Below are 21,466 nucleotides of genomic sequence, written 5' to 3' on the forward strand. Positions count from 1 at the left end.
CAGTAAAAACACTTCGGGACAATCTGTTGGATCGAAAGTATCGTAAGGCGTAAGCCCCATCAGTCTAGATGTACGCTTAGGCATTGTGTGAGTTTTTGTTTTGGGGCGTAAGTCTAGAAAACCTCTCCTAATTAAAATTAAAATGCTAATCAAGTATTTAAACTACAACAACCACAACAAACCCAGTATATTCCCACATAGTGGGGTCTGGGGAGGGTAGAATGTACGTAGTCCATACCACTACCTCTAGGGAGGTAGAGAGGCTGTTTCCGATAGACCCCCGGCTCAAGACAAAAGACATTAAACAGAAACATCAAAATCGTAGAATAATCAAGTATTTAAACTAATACCCAAAAAAAAAAAATTCAAGTTTTTAAATTCTGAGAGGTTACACAACTTAAAAAATCTAACTGTTTTTTTATTCTTAGCTTTAAGTTTAATTCTTAGTAAAATGGAAATGTTGAGTAACATTTTAAAAAGGGCCGACCAACTGGGTTGGATTAAGGGGTTGTGTATTGGCAGAAACGATGGTAACAATGTGATGATGTCTCATATTTATATGCAGACGTCACTCTTTTATTCTACGAGGCAGGGAAAGAACAATTTCTTTACCTTAGAGGAAATCTGCTGCTGGTTTGAAAGTAAATTTGGCAAAGAGCAATATATTTAGTATAAATTCTGATGATTGTATAGGAAACTTAGCAAACATTTGGGTTGCCAAATGGAACTTTTTTCCTATAGTTTACCTTGAATTTCCACTAGGAGTGAGAAGGAATAACCAGAATATTTGGCAAGGAATTTTGGATTGATTGACGAGAATGTCACACATTGTATTGGTGCAGGGCGGTTGAAGTGGAGGCTCGCTTTGGGTGTCCTGTGTGATAAGAAGGTGCCTCCTGAGCTTAAAGGTAAGTTCTACAATGTGACAGTTCGACCGACTATGTTGTGTGGAGCATAATATGTATTGGTTAGTCAGGAACTCCCACATTCAAAAGTTGAAGGTGGTGGAAATGAAGATGTTGAGATGGATGTATGGACTCAATAGGAGAGATAAGGTTAGAAGTGAGATTATTTGAGAGAGGGTGGGAGTGGCTTCGGTGGAAAACAAGATACGGGAAGTGAGTTGAGATGGTTTGGGCATATGATGAGGAGGTGCACATATGCCCTAGTTCGGAGGTTTGAGAGGTTGGCTATGAATGGTTTCAGAGGGGGTAGAGGTAGGTTGAAGAGATATTGGAGGGAGGTGATTAGACATGACATGGAGCAGTTACAACTTACGGAGGACATGACCTTGATGGGAAGGTGGGGAGGATGCAGATTTAGGTAGAGAGTTAGTGAGTAGGAGTTCGTCCTTACTAGTAGGAAGTGCTTTGTGTGTAACTGTACTTGTAGTCCTAGTGTTATGCGTGTGTCCTGTAGTTTCTTGTTCGTGGTGTTTTGGCGATGTTTGTGATCTCGGATAGGTAGTTTATAGTATTTCTTTGTGAGTGTCCTATTTCTTGTATTATCTAGTGTTATAATATCCGATTCTGTTGTTTGTTTTATGTTTATTATAGTGTTATTTGTCCTGAGTTGGGGGTCCATCGGAAACAACCTCTCTACTTCATTTGAGGCAGTGGTATGGACTGCGTACACTTTACCTTCCCTATACCTCACTTTTTGGAAATACACTGGGTATGTTGTTGTTGTTGAGTTTTGGATAGATGTGCCAACAAATTAGCTCTCTGGAAGAAGCAATATTTGTCACTTGGAGGAAGACTCACATTGATTAACAGTGTTTTAGATAGTCCCATCTAATGTCATTATTTTCTCTGCCTTATGCAATTGAAAAAATAGATGAATTTTATGAAGAATAAGTTCTTATGGGAAGGAAATAGTAGCAATAAAAAATTTCACTTAGTTAGATGGCAAGTGGTCATTAAAGGAAAGGAAGGGGGTGGATTGGGAATTATTGGGAATTATAAACTTTAAGCATGTTGTTTAAGTGGCTTTGGAGGTTTAGCAGGGATGGAGTATTTTGGATTAAAATAATTGAAGCAATTTATAGTAGCAGACAAGGCTGAAATATCCCTTTAAATAATTTATATACTAGAGGAGTATGGAAAGGGATTTGTAAATTATGGGTTGAGTTTCAACAATTCACTAAATTGGAGGTAGAAAATGGAGCAAAAATTAGATTTTGGACTGACTTATGGACTGGTGATGAGTGCTTGAAACAAAAATTTCCTTTTTTTTTTCAGTTGTTGCAGTAACAAAGATGGAGTTGTGGCTGATTTTTATTCCGACACTGGATGACAAAGGAATTCTTGAAGGAATCTGAATGATTGGGAAATTGAAGATTTTTGTCAATTACTCCTCCAACTGGATTACACCCACATTGGTCAGAGTAAGGGGGATTCACTAGTATGGATAGCTAATAAAGGTGGAAATTTTTTCAGAAAAAAATTGTTATATCTTCTAATGAAGCGAACATGATATTGGGATACTAGTTGGCATTGGAAAGGGATTTGGAGAACTAACATTCCGTTAAAGGTAGTTTTCTTTCGTTGGATTGCAGCATGGGGGAGCTTTCCTTACTCAGGATAATCTACAGAAAAAGGGTTTTACACTAAGGGGTCATTTGGCAGAGTGTATAAGAATAATGCAAAATATGGTGTATTAGTAATGCTTGTATTAATAATGCTTGTGTTAGCTATACTTGCGTTAGTTATGCTTGCATTTTTCTTATGCAATATTTGATTTGGTGTATTTAAAAATACATGAATTGTATTATTTTTTTTTAAAAAATATTTTTTTATAAAAATATTTTCCATATATATGGTGGAAAGGATGTGGAAAAGATTTGGAGTGATAATTGTGTCTTTAATCGTGATAATGCATGCATTAGAATCCATTGCACTACTAATACCATGAATTTTGAGGTATTAGTAATACACCCCTCAATACACAATAGAGTGTATAACTAATGTAAGCATTAGTTATACATAGGCTAAAACATGTACCAAACAAGGTACTAGTATATACATTAACTGATACATGCATTATTTTTCTCAATACACTCTACCAAACATCAGTAGAATGATCATTGGATGGATTTTTTATAGGGGAACAAGCCTCATGTGGTGAGTTAATATTGCTCCAGTTTTTCATCTTCCTCTTAAAGAGTGTGAAGGAATTATTGGAGAACTATACCTTTGTGCATATTTTGGACTGGTTGGCCAAAAAGAAATTACTCTTGTTTTGATGGACAAAAAGATCATATTTCTAGAGTTAAAAACAAGTGTTTACATAATTTGTTTTGTTGGTGTAAAAGTAGCTTCATTGATGATATATATCAATATGTGGACTTTTGGAGTTGCTAGGGAGATGTTGTTGACTGTCTTGATATTTCCGACAATCTTCTGTAACTTTTTTATTTTGGTACCTTATTGGTACTTAGTCAATAAACCTTTACCTTATACAAAAAAAGTCTTTTGTAAAGAGGAAAAATGATGAGCGTGCAAATTACAAAGCAAAAATGCATCATTCTTCTTCACTTGCTCTGGTTTGATTTCTCTAATTGTAGGTTCCTTTTTTTTACAACAACAACAACAGACCCAGTATATTCCCACGTCTGAGGAGGGTAGAATGTACGCAGTCCATACCACTACCTCTAAAGAAGTAGAGAGGCTGTTTCCGATAGACCCTCGACTCAAGACACAGGACAATATACAAAAATATTCAAAGCATGAAACATGATAAAACTAACATAGATTCAACATCCACAAAAATAATGTACATTTTCAAACAAAAGACACCAAAACCCTCCTAACTACGGACTACGATTCATCCCCCACCTTATCCCTCTGTCCTAGTATTTTTCCTCCAAACCTTCCTATCCAGGGTCATGTCCTCAGTGAGATGTAGATTCCCTTTTTTTTCTTGAGAAAAAATTGTAGGTTCCTTCTTCGCATATCTTTCCTTACAAGTTTTATAAATTTCTACTCAATTATTTTACAAAGTCTAATTAGTCTTTTGAGATGAGCAGTTCTGATTATTTTTTTAAATCAATTGTTGACTTTGATTAATATATTAAGATGAAATAGTTTTACATACATTTCCACTTTATTTTTTATCTTCTTTAATTTCGTATAATTTCTATGTTATGTTATTTATTATTATTAATATTATTATTATTATTGTTATTATTGTTATTATATTAATTTATGTTGTTGTAGTTGTTGTATTATATTAATTATAATTAATTATAAATATTAAAAATTAAAGATCCACTGGACTTACAACCTAGCGCCTCGAAGTTTAGGGCTCATACTGCATCAGGTAAAACACCTCACACCCGCACCTTTTAAAACACTGATTACAGTATGTAATTGGAGTAATAAGGACCAAACTTGTTGTATTTCTTACCGTGTATTGGTCAAAGACGGTTTATTGTTTTGGTAATCATTATGACTCTTCCAAGTTTAGGTGTCCCATTTTGTTTGTGCATGATTAGTAAGGTAATAATTGAAGTTATATTTTGCATATAATTTTTTTATGTGTCTAAAGGTGTGGATATAGTTAATTCTTTCAACTATTTGAATATTTTATAGTTTTAATGTTGGAGCGAAGCACCTTTTTAAATGTTACATTATTGGAGAAGTATTGTATTGTGCATGGAGTATGTTTCCTGAGACAATATTTCTACAATCCACGATAGGAAGTAGGACAGATTTTATTTGGAATAGAGGAAGTTTCTAGACTTAAGTACTGATGCTGCCTCACTTTTAATTTATGATTGATATATTGGTTGTGGATATTTGTTGGTACACATCAATGTGACGTCAACATGCTTGGTGCTGTTGGCTGGTGGAGGTGACTATAAAGAGTTTTAACTCAGCTATATTCTATGTGACCTGCCAACACCGTCTTTGCTGTCTTTAGCTGTTCGTTTTTTGTGTTCTGATCCTACTTGTTGATGCTAGTCTACTATTTGATTCCAGAAAATTGGCGGGAGCATGCATGAAGAGGTGGAGACATCGGCATGCGATACAATTCCAGGTTTTTTTTCCTTCTAAATTCTTTTTAATTTATATGTTCTTGGGAGGTTGCTGCCTCCTGATACTTTTTTTTCTAGCTGGTCATATTTCTTGCTTTATCTCTATGCAGAGTTTGGAGCTCAAGACTATGCATTTGAAGAGGATGAAGGAGAGTCAAGTCCATATGATACGTCAGTTGCCATTGAAGGTAACAAATCATCAAAATTTTCCCAGAAGCAAAGGAAGATCCACATAAAGGCGTATAGTGGAAGACCATATGATGTTCGCACTGATGTACCATTTACACGTGTGGAATACAAACTTGGTACTCAGCAATCTATGCAACTGGGAAAAAGGCCATCTAGCAATCTTAATGCGTCTATTCCGACAAAGCGTATGCGTTCTGCTTCTAGGCAAAGAGTTGTCAGTCCTTACAGTGCAACAACATCTGGATGTGCTCAGTTGCCAGTCAAAACTGATGCTTCAAGTGGTGATACCAGTTCATTTCAGGATGACCAGAGTACGTTGCATGGGGGATCATTTATGCCAAATAGTTTGGAAGTTGAGTCAGTGGGAAATTTCAAGAAGCATTTACCATTTGATTCCGCTGAAGTTTCAAAACCTAAAAAGAAGAAAAAAGTGAAGATTCTGGTACTTGATAAGTTGCTATATCCTCAGTAAACAACTTTTTTTAAACGGTTTTAGAAACATCTCAATTTCGGTTTTTCTTGATGTCTGCATTCTCATTGATATAGGGTTCCGCATATGAACAACGATGGCAGGTTGATTCTAATTTTCAAAACGAGCAGGTGATTTCTTTTTTCTTGTTCACATAGTGAATCTAATTGTATTGTACTGTAAATTTTTGCACTTTCCAATTAAAACTCTGTTAGAGAAGTGATCCAATTATAGTTGTTTCATAATGACTTGTCAATTTATTTTTTTTCTTTCACATAGTGTCTCAATTTATTAGTTTGTATTGTTATCTGTTAATGTAGCACAGAAGTTTATGGAGGTTTTTGTCTCGATCTATTTTTCCTGTTCTCTTTTCCTGCACGTCACTGGTAGCCTGAACCAACTCTGTTTTCTTGATTATTTACTGGGCGTAGATGTATCTCTTTGCGTATGCATGTTTCTTTTTATTTTCTTCATTTTCTTCTCTTCCATGTGGATGGGGAAAAAGTTGCATATTTCTTTCTTGATCCTGCTGTTGGAGTATGTGAATGTGCAGTGATCAACAGAAACCAATTTTATGTAACAAAAACTTCTGTGGTGTTGATAATTCAAATTTCAGCATGTTGGAGAAGTATCTGGTATCAGACTCTTGATGGTTTTGAGAATGGCAATGCTAATGTACATTGTCTTGATAAACAGATCTCTCTCTGTATTTTCTGTTGCGTTCTGTTCTGTTATGCAGCACACACATGCACATACACACACATTTTTGTAACATCTATGTGAGTGTTTATAATTTGTTTGGTTTCAGAGGGATCCCTCCAGAAAGAGATTGGAGAGCCATCAACTTGATTCTAATGGTCATAATGGTATGGTTTTTTACCAACTTCATATCAGTTTAAGAGCTTGAAACTAGATATGCTTCTTGTATAATGTTACTCTCTTTTGAAGGTTTATTTGGTCAACATGTTGCAAAGAAGCCAAAGATGATGAGACAATCAATTGAAAATTCTTTTGAAAATGTTGGCTCTGTTGGTGGATTTGTCCCATCTCCAGTGGCTTCCCAGATGAGTAACATGTCCAACCCAAACCAAATTATGAAAATGCTTAGTGGTAGGGATCAGGGTAGGAGAGCCAAAACTTTTAAGGTACTTGTGTATGGTAGAATCTGTTGTTCTGTTTCAATTTGCTTTTGTTTGTTGGAATGATTGTCTAAAGATTTATTTACTAATAACAATGAATTTGATAATTTGCTATCTCGTGCAGATGTCTGCAGGACAAGCAAGTTCAGGAAGTCCATGGTCACTATTCGAGGACCAGGTTGGTTTCTTTTTTTATTTGATATATGCCTACTTCTGCTTCTTTTTCATTGTAGTTCTTCTGGCATGATGTATTAGAGGAATTGACGCCATAATTTTAGGCACTCGTTGTCCTGGTGCATGATATGGGTCCAAATTGGGAGCTTGTAAGTGATGCTTTCAACAGTACTTTACGATTCAAGGTGAGGATTTTCATGAGTTCTCTTACCATCTTTTAGCCAGACTACTCTAACAGTAGGTGATTTTAAATCTTTCCTTATCTACTTTCTTTGCTGTTTGCTAAATTCCTATTTGTTAATCTCTCTTTTGCCTTATCTCTACTCTTAACAGTAGATGATTTTAAATTTTTCCTGTATCTACTTTCTTTGTTGTGTACGAAATTCCTTTTTGTTAATCTCTCTTTTGCTTTATCTTTTCACTGCTCCTAAAAAATGGTCTTGAGTAAGTGCAGTGTATCTACCGCAAGCCAAAGGACTGCAAAGAACGACATAAAATGCTTATGGACAGAAGTGGTGATGGTAATGATAGTGCTGATGATTCAGGATCATCTCAACCCTATCCTTCAACGTTACCTGGCATTCCCAAGGTTCAACAATTCTTTTCCGTTCTCTCTTACCTAGATGTTAACTCTTTTTCCCATTTTTAGTAATTTGAATGAACATGCTAAACATCATTCAGGGAAGTGCCAGGCAACTGTTTCAGCGCTTACAGGGGCCAATGGAAGAGGATACACTTAGATCCCATTTTGAGAAAATGATCTTGATCGGGCAGAAATATCTTTCACGAAAGAATCAGGTATTCTTGCATTGTCATTTCTCCATGAAATTTGTCTAAGCCTCTTGGTGATATTAGAGTGAGAAGACCCTATTTCGTGGTCTTTGAGCTACAAGTTACTGGTTTGTTATCTGCCTGTTTAGTATACATTTTTTTTTGTTTTAAATTTCCTGTTTAGTATACATGGAACAACTTTATTTTCTTCCCACATATTCACGACATGTTTATGAAGTTATTATACCAAGTGGCATTGGTAATTGGGTTTGCCATTTGGTGGTTCATCATACTAGGATCAATATGAGATTAGGCTTTCTGCTATAAATTGCTTAAAACAATATAGCTAAAAACATAATGGGTCAGAAATGGGTAAGTCTTTGCAATAATACGAGTTCACTGATGTCCCAAACGTCGATTTGATGTCTAGATGTAAAGGCTTGGTTTGAGACATCTAGTATACCAAACACCTAGTTTGGATTGTTTCTAAGGTAAATTATTATTAATGATGGAAAATTTCAGCAGTTTACCAAAAGTTAGAGCCTATATCAGAAATATGATTCTCTTCCAAAACACACTAAATCTTCTGTACAGACTGGAACTTCATGGTACACCAAAAAGAATCGTGAAATGAGAGGCCATTCCTCAGATGTGCATAGTCGTTTTCTATCCCTTAAGAGATGAAATGGGAGGCCATTCCTCAGCTGTGTGTAGTTGTTTTCTATACCTATTAAAATATCCTCTTATTTCTCTTCTTCAATAAGACCCACATGAGTGTTAGTAAGGCACATCCTTTGCCCTTTGTATTCTCTTCCTTCTTCGGAAGACCAACTAGCTAGGGCCTTCGCTGTTGTGTTAGGCATCTTCCATTGTAGATTGAATCATCTTAAAGATCTCCCATCATAGGCAACTTTCCACCTAACAATGATGGAGACGATCCATGTCTTCATATGATATTGCGCATAAACACCAATTGATATGTGATCGTTTCTCAATTCTCAATTGTAAGTATCCCTCCCCTTGCTCCCTTCCAAGTAAAAGTATTTATATTTTGGAACCATGGAAATCCTAAGTTGCTCGAACACTTCACTTTTAGCGCTGCACCCGTGTCGACACAACGTGGGTGTGGGTGTGGGATCCGTATCCGATTTGGTCAACCAATTTTGGGTACTTTGACCACAATTGAGAAGACATTTCCGACAGGTTCAATGATTTTTGAAATCAATTCAAGCTAAGCTGAAATTGAAGAAAATTGAATACCTTACAACAACAACAACAACAAACCTAGTGTGTTCCCACAAAGTGGGGTCTGGGGAGGGTAAGATGTACGCAGTCCATACCGCTACCTCCGAAGAATTAGAGAGGCTGGTTCCGATAAACCCCCGACTCAAGATAAAGAATAGGCGACAAGGAGATGGATTACATAACAGAAAAGGTGTAAGGAATAATAAAAAGTAAATCAGAGCAATACGAAAATACGAGAGATACGGCAACACGAAATAAGCAGATAGCAACTGAGAAAACATGAAAGGGACACCCACGTATAAGTAACATATACTTGCCGCCATAGACACCTATAAACACAGACCTAAGGTTACTAACCCGGCTACACAAGATCTCTCTTGGTGGATTGCTACAACCCACACCCTCCCTGTAGCCTTCTACCCTTATCCGCCACCTCCACACCTTCCTATCTAGGGTCATGTCCTCAGGAATACCTTGTATATAGAAATTTCTGTTACTCTTTTTCCATTTTTCTTTCAGGATCAATATTTTCTCCTCATGTTCTCCACATAATATCTCATAATTTAGTTTTGAAAACTCTAGTTTTAGATATGTTTTTTTTAAAAGATGAGGCAGCAAAAAGGGGGTTAAAGTGACTCTTAATGGATTGAAATGGCTTTCAATAGTTTTCTTAAGCATAGGATGACTTTAAGTAGCCAACTTACATAGCAAATCTGCGTAGTTTGAATTTCAAAGAAGCCTAAAATATCTCACCAACTAAACAACCTAATCTAAAATTCAAAATTCAAATTAATCCTAAACTAAATTTGTTTTGCTAAAAACTACTGCAGTAACTAAAAACAAATTTCAACTAGATATTTTAATTTTTTTAGCCTAATACCCACACCCGTATTCATACCTTGATCCGTATCCCTAAATCTTAAATTTAGATCTTGAAGGATCTGACCTCTAGATCCGCACCTTCATCAGACATCCGCACCTGAGTCCGAGCAACATAGTAGAAATCCAAACGGACAAGTGCAGGAAACCCAACTCCCAACGGTGTGGCCTCGTGTACAATGACGGGGGCTGATAACCATAATGTCTAAGATTAAATTGCAGGAGAGGAAAAAATACTAGGTAATTTATTTCCTTTTGTCTATGCCTTGATGGATAGAGTAATACCGTACCTATATTGGTGGGAGGAGCAGGGTACCTGTGGAATTACTTGAATTGGTTGAAATGCGCACACGTTGGCCCAAACACCAATATTGCAATAAAAATAGTGCAGGAATCCAACTCTTCACCATCTAAGAGCTTCTATTAATATGACTTTACCAAGAACACTCTTTCTCTCCTCACACCTACCTTCACAGGTAATGTGTTATGTGCTTGTATAGCCTTTCAATTTGGCCTTGAAATTCAACAATTTTCTTATCTTAGGCGTGTTGTGTTGGTTCCTTCTAAATATTAGATCAACTCTTCCTCTTGTAACCTCTAGAGATGTTGTATTGTCATCTCCTTTTGGCATGTGGTTCTGCAAATATTCGAGAGTGTGAGTCTCAATGTATCTTCCCCACACCACCTCTGGCTCTAGAAGCTAACTATGCTTCTATCCCCTATCCTGTATGTCATGCTGCTGCTGAAGTCCTCCCATCCATTTATGATATTCCTCCAAAGTTTACACATTTAGTCTTCCATTCCCCTTCCACTATTCGATGCCTTTTTACAATGACCCCGCTATATTGGGTGTGCTCCTCAATCCTTAATCTCTACAACCACTTCCCTAGGGCCCTCATTTACTCATATTTATGAAGGTAAAATTGTTTATCCAACTATGGAATTGGAGATGGGATGTCAGCACAGTCAGCCTAATTTGGGAAAGTGGACTTGAATTAAGACTGCATAACACTTGTGTGAAGAATAGTTTGTAATATTCCTGCATGGAGAGTAATTGCTGGATACATTACGATTTGTGGTCACCAGCTGATTCATCAGAAAAGGGAAAGTACGTTGCATTATGCATAAAACATGTACATTTTCTTGGTGATGGACCTTCATAGCACATTTTGCTATATTACTTAGGAAAAACAAAATTTGGTGTATAAATTATCTGAGAATCAGAAAGCTAATGAGAAGGGATAGGAGGTGTGAGTTGAGACGTATTTGGAGGGAAGGCAATGGTGAAGATGTTTTGACTATTTTTTACCGCAAGAATGATTAAAAAGTTTTAAAACTGTGGATTTCTAAGCAATTGAACTGATACGGTGATGTCGTGCCTTCTATTTTGAAACCATATGACTGTTAAATCGGTGTTTCCCTTGGTTACTTCAAATTTTGTGTTAGTTAAATGTCCTGGTTATCTTTACGCCTATCTGAACTCCATCATAGAAAGTAGGATAGATTATCTTTGAGAGGGCAAGTTGGTAGGGTATTGGTCCTTTTATCAGCATCTTCTGTTATTGGGAAGTTATAGTATTAACTTCTGTTACTCACTGCAGTTTTTGTTTAGCATGTCATTGAATTTATATTCCCTTAACATGTGTCTACTATTACCTCTTTTTCCTTGGTTGAAATTCTGTGTTTATTTGAACACAATTGTTGAATGAGATTTAAAAAATCTGAGAGGTTTTGTAAATAGGGGAAACAAGGAAACTGTCAAATGCTTTGCTTTTCTAAAGTAAAAAAGTGTGAAGCGATACACAACAACAACAACAACAACAAACCCAGTGTATTCCCACTTTGTGGGGTCTGGGGGGGGTAAGATGTACGCAGTCCATACCTCTACCTCTGATGAAGTAGAAAGGCTGTTTCCGAAAGACCCCCGGCTCAAGTTACGAGATATCAAACAAACACATAGTACAGCACAGAAGCAGATGACATAACATAGATACTGCAGCCATAAGGAATATAAAACAGAGTAAAGCAGGAATGCAGGAATATAAAGCAGAGGAAAGCACACAGATTCGTAACAAACATAGAACACGGAACACGGAACAGAACATTGAATACGGAATCATACCAGGAATACACCCCCACCAATTACCTCCCTACATTAGCGACCCGAACAGGCCCTAATCCTCTGCCGTAATTCGCGTCTTCCAGACCTTCCTATCTAGGGTCATGTCCTCGGTAAGCTGTAACTGCTCCATGTCCCGCCTAATCACCTCACCCCAGTACTTCTTCGGTCTACCCCTACCCCGTCTAAAACCATCCAACGCTAGCCTCTCACACCTACGGACCGGGGCATCCATGCCCCTCCTCTTCACGTGTCCGAACCATCTCAATCGTGCTTCCCGCATCTTACACTCCACTGAAGTCACCCCAACCTTCTCCCGGATAGTGTGAAGCGATACACACTCCATAATTTTTTTATTTGGTACCTTAAGTAAGAATGGTTGATATCAATCATGAGATAAAGGAAGTGCATATTAAATTTGAAGTATATGCAATTTTTTTTGTTGGAAAAAAGAAATCAAATGCTGTTCTTCCAAAAATACCAATTCTAAGCTTCCAATTACATTCCAATATTTGAAATGCACTAATATTTCTTTTTCCATAGGAATCCTTTCCCCTTTGTATCTATGGATGTTGAGGAGAGGAAATGTGATATTTTAAATGAAGGAAGAAACCTTGCTTACCTCAATATGAATACTTATAGATTGTCGTTTGGGTGTGATGTTTGTACATGACATATATGCAGTGATGGATTGTCGGACCCTGCTTTATTGTAAGGGGAATAGTGTTTTGCTTATACATACATCACTTTCTTGGTGTTATGAATGAAATACTCTTTACTTTTACAACCCTCGCAACCCCACCCCAAACCTAACAACAAATAAAAGGTGAGGTGCCATTTATCAGAAAGTACCAATACCATAGTCAGAAAACTTGGTATATTGTCCTGGACTTGTGTCTTTGTTTCATCCCAACAACTTTAGAAATCAGATTATAAGTTTTTGTTTGAATGGTAACATTTATATATAAACTGGTATACTATGCAAGCTATGAGTCTCCCAAATGTAAGGGAAGATACAAATAAAAAATCCTATCTGTATGGCTTCTCACGTACTGTATAGGACATCAAAAATATCTTCAGCTTCTATTAAGCATTCTTTTTTACAACAAAATTAGTAAATGACTAAGCATTTCATCTTCAACTTCTGAATACTGCATTGTTTGTCCTCAAAACATCTCCGATTTCTTCTTCCCAAACAGTCCACCACACCAAATGCATGCTGGGATAATTCTCGATCTCTCCTTCTGACTGGTTAAACTGCCATCTCCACTTCAACAGTTTGGTACATCCCTTGTGCTTCCTGGCATCACCCACCTAATCTCCCTCGGGTTGATGAAGATTTTCCTGATCCGATCTGTCTACTTACAATATAAATCAAATTGTAAGTTAGAAAACTGAGAAAATACCGTACTCCCTCTGTCCCAATTTGTGTGACTCTTTCCTTTTTGGTCAGTCCCAAAAGGAATGTTAACTTTCTATATGTAGTAACAATTTAACTTTAAACGTTCCATTTTACCTTTATGAGATGATTTATAGCCACACAAATATTTGGCCTTTTTAGTAGGCCTTTGGACATGCGATTTCATCTCGTGGTTTGAAATCATGAGATGAAATCAGCATTTAGCCATGCAATTTCATTTCTTGATTTCAAATCATGGATGAAATCCCAAATTCTCCAAAAACCTTGATTTGAGAATTTCATATCACGATTCACGTTTTTCAAATACAAAAAATTGACCCACAATTTTATATTTTGTAAAAAAAAGCCCCATCATTTTAAATTTTGCAGAAGAAACTCATGCTCGGTGTGAAGGGATTGTACGTACCATGTGAAAGAATTATATTAAAGAATAACTAGCTACTATTATTGTTGATTAGTGAATCTTTATTAAAACTATGCATACTTGCAAGTTTGTCATTGCAAACATTTAATTTAGAAAAGAAATGGAGATATGCAATTTGTCAACGGAGTGTCTTAGCATATTACAATATCCTATTTATGAACTATGCTTTACTCATTTGATAACATTATATAAGAATTTGGGAATATTTAATAGTTTTCACAACTTATAGAGTTTTCATGTTTGTGAGAAAACATACAACTTAAAAAGTTCAAATTGCATGTCCAAACAAAACATCAACTTCATCTCAAATGATTTCACATCATGATTTGAAAACATGATTTCATATCACATGGCCAAATGGGACCGTAGACTACAAGTTTCAAAAGTCTTTGTTTATTTCTTAATCTCGGTGTGCAGTCAAACACCATCACATAAATTGAGATGGTTAGGGAGAATGTTTTACTAGCCTGCAGTATATTGAAATTGCTTTTAAAATTATCTTATGTGGACAAAGCAGGGATTTATTTTTTGTTTGTTGCATTATACATTTGAGTCCAAGTTGATGTATGCATTTCTGTTTCAATGAAGGGTTATAAATTTGATTCGAGACAAATCCAGCAACCACATGATTCTCACACACATGCTCTTTCCCAACTTTGTCCAAATAATCTGAACGGAGGCCCTATTCTTACGTAAGTCTTTCTGTGATTCTTTATTGTACAGTTGGACACTTCTCGAGTATGCTAATTACTATAGCTTGGCTAACTCTTAATTATATTTTCCTTTTGGATCATTCTGTTTGTTATATGAAGACCTTTGGACCTATGGGATGCACCCTCGCCTAGTCCAGACTATCCTTCTGTTGGATGCCAAGGTCCACGCCCAAGCGGATTATCTGTTTCAAGTCATGCATTGAATTCAGTGCTCCCGGTATCTGGTGCAAACTCCACAGTTCAAGGTTCCTCCAGTATGATTGGTGAAAGCAACTTTCCATCATCAAGTCCCCTCAATGCATCTGTTAGGTAGTGAATGAATTATACTTAAAAAATATGTTTTTTCTTTCCCCATCATGTGCCAATTTGGGTAATTCTGCTCCCAGGGATGCTAGATATGTTGTTTCTAGACCTGCATCCCTTCCAGTTGATGATCAGCGATTGCAGCACTACAATCAAATGAGAAATATGCAATCCAATATGTCTGCTCCTGGAGTTCTTGCAGCCACTAATCGTGCTGGTGTTCGTACTCTTTCTAGTGGCAACAGCACATGCATAATGGGTGGGATTAATAGAGGTATTCCGATGGCAAGGCCTGGTTTTCAGGGAGTTGCATCACCGTCTATGTTGAATTCTGGAAGCATGCTTTCCTCTGGGATGGTAGCATTGTCAAACACTCTGAATATTCATTCTGGAGTGAGATCTAATCAGGTGAATTCAATGATGAGACCTCGTGATGGTTCGCTCATGACACAGGTTAGTCAGCTGCTGGATTTTGATTGTTTCCTCTTGTTGCTGTTATTTGGTCCATTGGTGAAGTGGGCATATGAAAATAGTTCCTCCTTGGTTCAATTTAAAGGATTTCTAGTACCTCGCTAGAGGACTTAAAATAGATATCTGCCATGTTATTACAACCATCTTATCTTTTTTCCAATGTAACCTGTGGGATTTTGTTGCAATCTTATATATAGTCATTTGTTCTTGAAGAGCAGAGTCGACAAGATAATGGATGCAGAACATGTGAACCTAATGGTTCAATTAGGCAAACTTGCAAATTTTTTTGTGGAAAGCATGTCCCAAAATTAGAAGTCTCTATGAGATTCAGTTATTTATTTCTAACTAACGCATAGAGAAGAAAGGTTCTCACCTTTGCGCCATTAGATATGTGTTGCATGCTTCCATAATCACACCTATAGCTAAATCAAGAAGAGACAATCTGCAGAAGGTAAAATTTGTCTAGTTTTCAGTGAACTGCATTCCGATATAAGATATGCTATGTTATTACAACCATCTTATCTTTTTTCCACTGTGACCTGTGGGACTTTGTTGCAATCTTATATGTAGTCTTTTGTTCTTGAAGAGTAGAGTCCACATGATAATGGATGCAGAACATGTGAACCTAATGGTTCAATTAGGCAAACTTACAAATTTTTATGGGGAAAGCATGTCCCAACATTAGAAAAGTCTATGAGATTCAGTTATTTATTTTTAACGGTAAAGAATGGATCTTGGGCCTAACTCAACCTCAAAAGCTAGCTCACGAGGGGAGGATTGCCCAAGTCCATATAAGGAGGCCAATTACCCATCCCTTTTCCGATGTGGGATACTTAACACTCCCCCGCACGCCCAGGCCTCGGCCTCGTTATCTGGAGCGTGGACAATATAATATGGGGGTCCAACATTGGTGAACAAAGATTTGGGATGGGCCCGACTTTGATACCATGTAAAGAATGGATCTTGGGCCTAACTCAACCTCAAAAGTTAGCTCATGAGGGGAGGATTGCCCAAGTCCATATAAGGAGACCAATTACCCATCCCTTTTCCGATGTGGGATACTTAACACTAACGAATGCATAGAGAAAAAAGGAGGTAATATTCTTCTCAATTTTGCGCCATTTGATATGTGCTGCATGCTTCCTTAATCACACCTATAGCTAAATCAAGAAGAGACAATCTGCAATAGGTAAAAATTGTCTAGCTTTCAGTGAGAACTGCATTCCGATATAAGATTTCACGACTTCACTAGGGGTACACTTTTGAGTGTTGTATGAACATTATGCATTTCCACTTTTTGTTAGTTGTTACTTGATGTTGGTTATGTTTCATATTCTGCTCTTTTGGTGGTTGCTGATGTCAGGAGCATGTAATGGACATCTAACTTTCCAGTCTGCCGTTTTGATGCATTCCAATCACAATTCCTTGCATGTTTTGTTGCTTGGCGCTAGTTTCTGCATCATTTTCTTCTCTTTTTGTGGTTGCCTGATACATAGGAGCACGTTATGAAAATGCAATTTTCAACTCTGCAGTTGCCATATATTACTTAAATTCAATGACATGGTTTGAATATCTTTCTCTTACAGCCACCACAGAATCAGGAAGCTCAGAGGCAAATGATGGTTCCTGAGCATCAGCTGCAGGCTTCTCAGGGAAACAGCCAAGTGGTTCCTCCATTTGGTGGGTTAAGTTCCTCTTTACCCAACCAGTCTGCCTCTCCCGTCACACCATATCCACTTCATCTTCAGCAATCACATCCTATGTCTTCACAGCAGCCACTTATGCTTAGCCCTCATCACCCTCATCTTCAAGGGGCTAATCATGCCACCAACTCACAGCAACAAGCTTATGCGTTTCGATTAGCTAAAGAGAGGCACCTGCAACACCGACTGTTACAACAGCAACATTTTTCACATTCACAGCCCCAACATCCTATTTCATCTTCTTTGCAAAATAGTCCCAAGACCACATCACAATCTTCTGCTCCACCAGTATCAGTTTCTCCTTTGACATCCCCCACCTCAGTGACCCCAATATCTCGACCTCATGCATTGCCAGCTCATGGGCATGCATGGACTGCTCAAACTGCGGGCAGCATGAGTAAGCAAAGACCACGTCAGACAGGGGGACAGCAGCTTCAACCAGCAGGCAAGCACCACCCTCCACAGCGGCAGCAGTCACAATCACAACAAGAAGCTAAATTATTGAATGGAGTCGGCAGAGGGAACATGATGATGCACCAGAACTTGCAGATAGATCCCTCTCTAATGAATGGGTTTTCTAACAATAAGGCGAATCAATCTGCTTGGAAAGGTGTGCATGCTACTAGCTTGATGCAAGGCCATGGACTATATTCTGGATCAGCAAACAGCCCTGCCCATCTTGTAAAACAAGCTATGGAACCTCATTCTTCAAGTCCACAGCAGCCCGAGTCTAAAAGTTACTCTGGCCGACTACCTCTATCTACTAAGCATCTTCAGCAGGAGATGCCTTGTAATCCGGATAATAGCAATCAAAGTCCTGCTTCTTTGGATGCCTCTGATACTAATTCATCTCAGCTATCTGTTCCATCCTCAGTCGTGGGTTCTTCCAACCACCACGAATTAGTGCATCAACAGGCACAGTGGCAGCCACAGCCAAAATTGTTGAATCAAAAGGAAGCAACTGTACAGCGAGTTTTGCAGCAGAACCATGTAGTAAATTCAAATCCATCAAAGAGGTTGCAAGCTGATGAATTTCAAGCTGAACAACGATCTACGTGCAAAACTTCTAAGATAGGTGCAATCACCTCAATGCCTCAGGATTGCAACAATCCAACTACTGTCTCAGGTGTTTCACCTCTGAGTGCTAATCAGTGGAAGGGTGCAGAACCATTATTTGATTCAATTGGGGCTCCCCCAACAAGTTCTGCTGGCAGTAAGCCAGTTCCTCAAGTCAGCCGAGGGGTAAGCCAAAGACAACCTTCAGGCAACTCATCTCCAACAGGGCCTGATTTTAGTGTCAACTGGCAGCAAAAATCCTCCCAGTTGCAGCCTCCTTCCTCAGTGACCCAGCCACAGTTGCAGCAGCAACAGCAGCAGCTGTCACCATCGCAACATTCACAACAACAGGGTCAGGTTCTGCAAGCAGGGAATAGCAGTTTGTTTGCTAGGCCCAATGACTGTAGACTGGATTGAACCACCCTAAAGAGATGATGGATAATTCCTTGGTGGCTAATCAATCCCTGAATGGGTCAGCATGCCCGGGAAATAGCGGTGTACAGGTAAAACATTCTTTTAGCTTAATATGTACTGAAGTCAGTGGACATGAAAATATGAGGAATGAAATCGTGAAATGCTTTGGAATAAGGTTTTGCCAACATCGATATTCACCGAGTTGCTTCAATGATACCTTCAATTGATCACTTTCCCTACTTGTTTTTGGTAAGATAGTTTGGGTTGTTGAATGATGATATTGGTGAAGTGTAGAACATGGTGTAATACCTGGTGAAACCTGCTAATTAATGCTTATTTTATGGTTCAGATGAAGCTTGTTATCCCTGAGGGCATCACTTTATGTCAAGTTTGGTGAATTTTCAAGGTTTAGTAAATACTAGATGGACGGCTGCTAGAAATTTTGGGTCTTGTATATTATTGTTTCCCTAGAGCCTCAGGAAGTTAGGGACAGATATAGAGGTATATGTACAGGGTTTCACTTTATCCCTTTTTCCCCTTGTGACTAAAGCCCCTTTGTTCCACCTGCTCACCTAGGGGTTCCTATCTGATTTTGTCCCCGGTGATCATCCCATGTATTATTGCCCGTTTACTCAATGGGTAATTATCATTTTTATGGCCGAAGGCTGTGGGAAATTTTGTGAATATTTGTCCTGTATACTCCATGTTTGTCATGAACAGTCACCATACATGATTGCACCTTCCTGGTAGCCTCTACGATTCTTGTAAATTGTTCCTGTTCGCATCTTGCAAATATTTGATGAGATCCACTCGCTGCTGTGTTGCTTTTGAATCATACATATACATAATAATGCGAGGAATGATACGATGAGCTAATGATGCGTTTTAAGGTAGAATCGAATTAATAATTTATAATGCCTTCTAGTTGTTAATCATAGATGCCACTTGGAAGCCTTTTTTTTTGTGCTTGCGGGGTTTAAAGTATCTGCATGTCAGAGTCATCACACAATGACGAGGAAAAAGGAGTTCGGAGTTAAAAGGGATAATTTTTCAAGCTTACGAGTCAAAACAGAGTTCTTTTTGTTATGTAACAAAATGGACAGTTTGCTCAAAAATGGGTAAAATACGGCTAACGCCATTCACACCGCTGGTGTCAATACAAACGTTTGGTGAGGGAAAAACATATTAGTAAGGTTGCTCAACAATAGGCAAATTATATTTTCATAAATCTTTCTTTTTAATGGACAAGCTATTTTTATTTGGACAAACTATCAAGTGTCGTATAAGTGTTGCTAAACGCTTTGAGTTTTGGCATACATATCAAGTGTCGCTTTGAGTTTTGACATATATATAAGTGTCGCTAATTGGTTGCGTAAAATATCACAATTACGAAGAAAGGCTGATAAAGAGTCATCATTTCAAATTCAAGTACTCAAAAATTGTGTGACCGTTGCTCATAATTGATATGGGATATCGACTAGTGATAAGAATAGAAAATTTAGAATTATGTACCTTTATTTTACTCCGAAAAAGATGTACAAGATAATAATATTTGAGTGTTATTGGAAACATTGAATCATTTTCACATGAAGACTATATCTAACCGAACCACCTTCGTATAAAACTTCTCCATCCCAAAACAAGACTATATCAAATTGACCCACCTTGTACAAAAATTCTCCATCCCCCCAAAAACTAATTCTGACAGTGTTACACATTATTTTTATCCTTATAAGAAATTTAAATGAACAACTATTTGTGAAAAACAAAGTGTTGCGTGAATAATGAGTGTTGCTCGTGAATAATGAGGGAGCGAAGACTCGAGTAAGGACTGTGGGAGGGAATTTCGAGCATTTTTTGGTCTTGACGGGGTTGTACTAGGGTTCGACTCTTAGTCCGTTTTTATTTGCCGTGGTAATGAATGTGTTGACACGGAGTATTCAAGGTAAGGTGCCATGGTGTATGCTTTTTGCGGATGATGTAGTCTTGATTGATGAGTCTCGTCGAGGTGTTATTGATAAGTTGGAGGTTTGGAGACAAACCCTGGAAGCTAAAGGTTTCAGGTTGAGTAGGACCGAGATAGAGTACTTGGAGTGCAAGTTTAGTGACTCGAGGCAAGAGGACGAGGTGGTAGTGAAGTTGGAGTCTCAGGTGGTGTGTAAGAGGGATAGTTTTAAGTACCTTGGGTCTATGATTCAGGGGAATGGACAGATTGATGCGGATGTCTCTCACCGTATTAGGGCAGGTTGGTTGAAATGACGGCTCATCTCAGGAATTTTATGCAATAGAAGGTGCTCCTAAGTTTAAAGGCAAATTCTACAGAGTTGCAGTCCGACCGGCTATGTTGTAGGGAGTGGAGTGTTGGCCGGTTAAGAATTCTCACGTCTAGAAGTTGAAGGTCACGAAAATGAGGATGTTGCATTGGATGTGTGGTTTCACGAGGGCTGACAGGGTTAGGAATGAGATTATTCGAGAGAAAGTGGGAGTGGCGTCGGTGGAGGATAAGATTCGGGAAGTGAGGTTGACATGATTTGGGCATGTGATGAGAAGGAACACGGATGCTCCAGTTCGTAGGTATGAGAGGTTGGCCTTGGATGGTTTTAAGCGAGGTTGGGGTAGACTGAAGAAATACTGGAAAGAAGTGATTAGACGTGACATGGAGCAATTACGGCTCACTGAGGATATGACCCTCGATAGGAAGGTTTGGAGGAAGAGTTTTAGGGTAGAGGGCTAAGGGTGGTGGTCAATTCATAGGTTGTAGTTAGGACAATTTGGTGTAGCTTGGGTGGTAGTGCTAGGGTTGGGGGAGTGGGGTGCCCTTTGTTGGTTAATGTACTTTATTTTTGGTGGTGGTTGTATCGCTGTTATTTTCATCATGTTGTATGCTTGTGACGTTTGAATACGGTCCTTTGTCTTGAGCCGGGGGTCTTTCGAAAACA

General features: G+C 38.1%; 1 protein-coding gene across 1 annotated transcript in view; it reads left to right on the forward strand.

The window, feature by feature from the left end:
• LOC107842686 (chromatin modification-related protein EAF1 B) overlaps window positions 1–19,283 on the forward strand; it is a 31,216-nt gene extending 11,933 nt beyond the window's left edge. Inside the window, exons 11-23 of the mRNA XM_047396959.1 lie at window positions 4,983–5,040; window positions 5,149–5,669; window positions 5,774–5,827; window positions 6,505–6,562; window positions 6,645–6,841; window positions 6,960–7,013; window positions 7,114–7,194; window positions 7,464–7,598; window positions 7,691–7,807; window positions 14,456–14,559; window positions 14,680–14,889; window positions 14,967–15,336; window positions 16,941–19,283. Coding sequence (XP_047252915.1) covers window positions 4,983–5,040; window positions 5,149–5,669; window positions 5,774–5,827; window positions 6,505–6,562; window positions 6,645–6,841; window positions 6,960–7,013; window positions 7,114–7,194; window positions 7,464–7,598; window positions 7,691–7,807; window positions 14,456–14,559; window positions 14,680–14,889; window positions 14,967–15,336; window positions 16,941–18,530 — 3,549 coding nt within the window. The 3' untranslated portion in view covers window positions 18,531–19,283. The remainder of the gene's footprint in view (window positions 1–4,982; window positions 5,041–5,148; window positions 5,670–5,773; window positions 5,828–6,504; window positions 6,563–6,644; window positions 6,842–6,959; window positions 7,014–7,113; window positions 7,195–7,463; window positions 7,599–7,690; window positions 7,808–14,455; window positions 14,560–14,679; window positions 14,890–14,966; window positions 15,337–16,940) is intronic.
• The last annotated feature ends 2,183 nt before the right edge of the window (window positions 19,284–21,466 follow it).

Source organism: Capsicum annuum, chromosome 9 (assembly GCF_002878395.1).
Source record: "Capsicum annuum cultivar UCD-10X-F1 chromosome 9, UCD10Xv1.1, whole genome shotgun sequence".
NCBI classification, from domain to species: domain Eukaryota; kingdom Viridiplantae; phylum Streptophyta; class Magnoliopsida; order Solanales; family Solanaceae; genus Capsicum; species Capsicum annuum.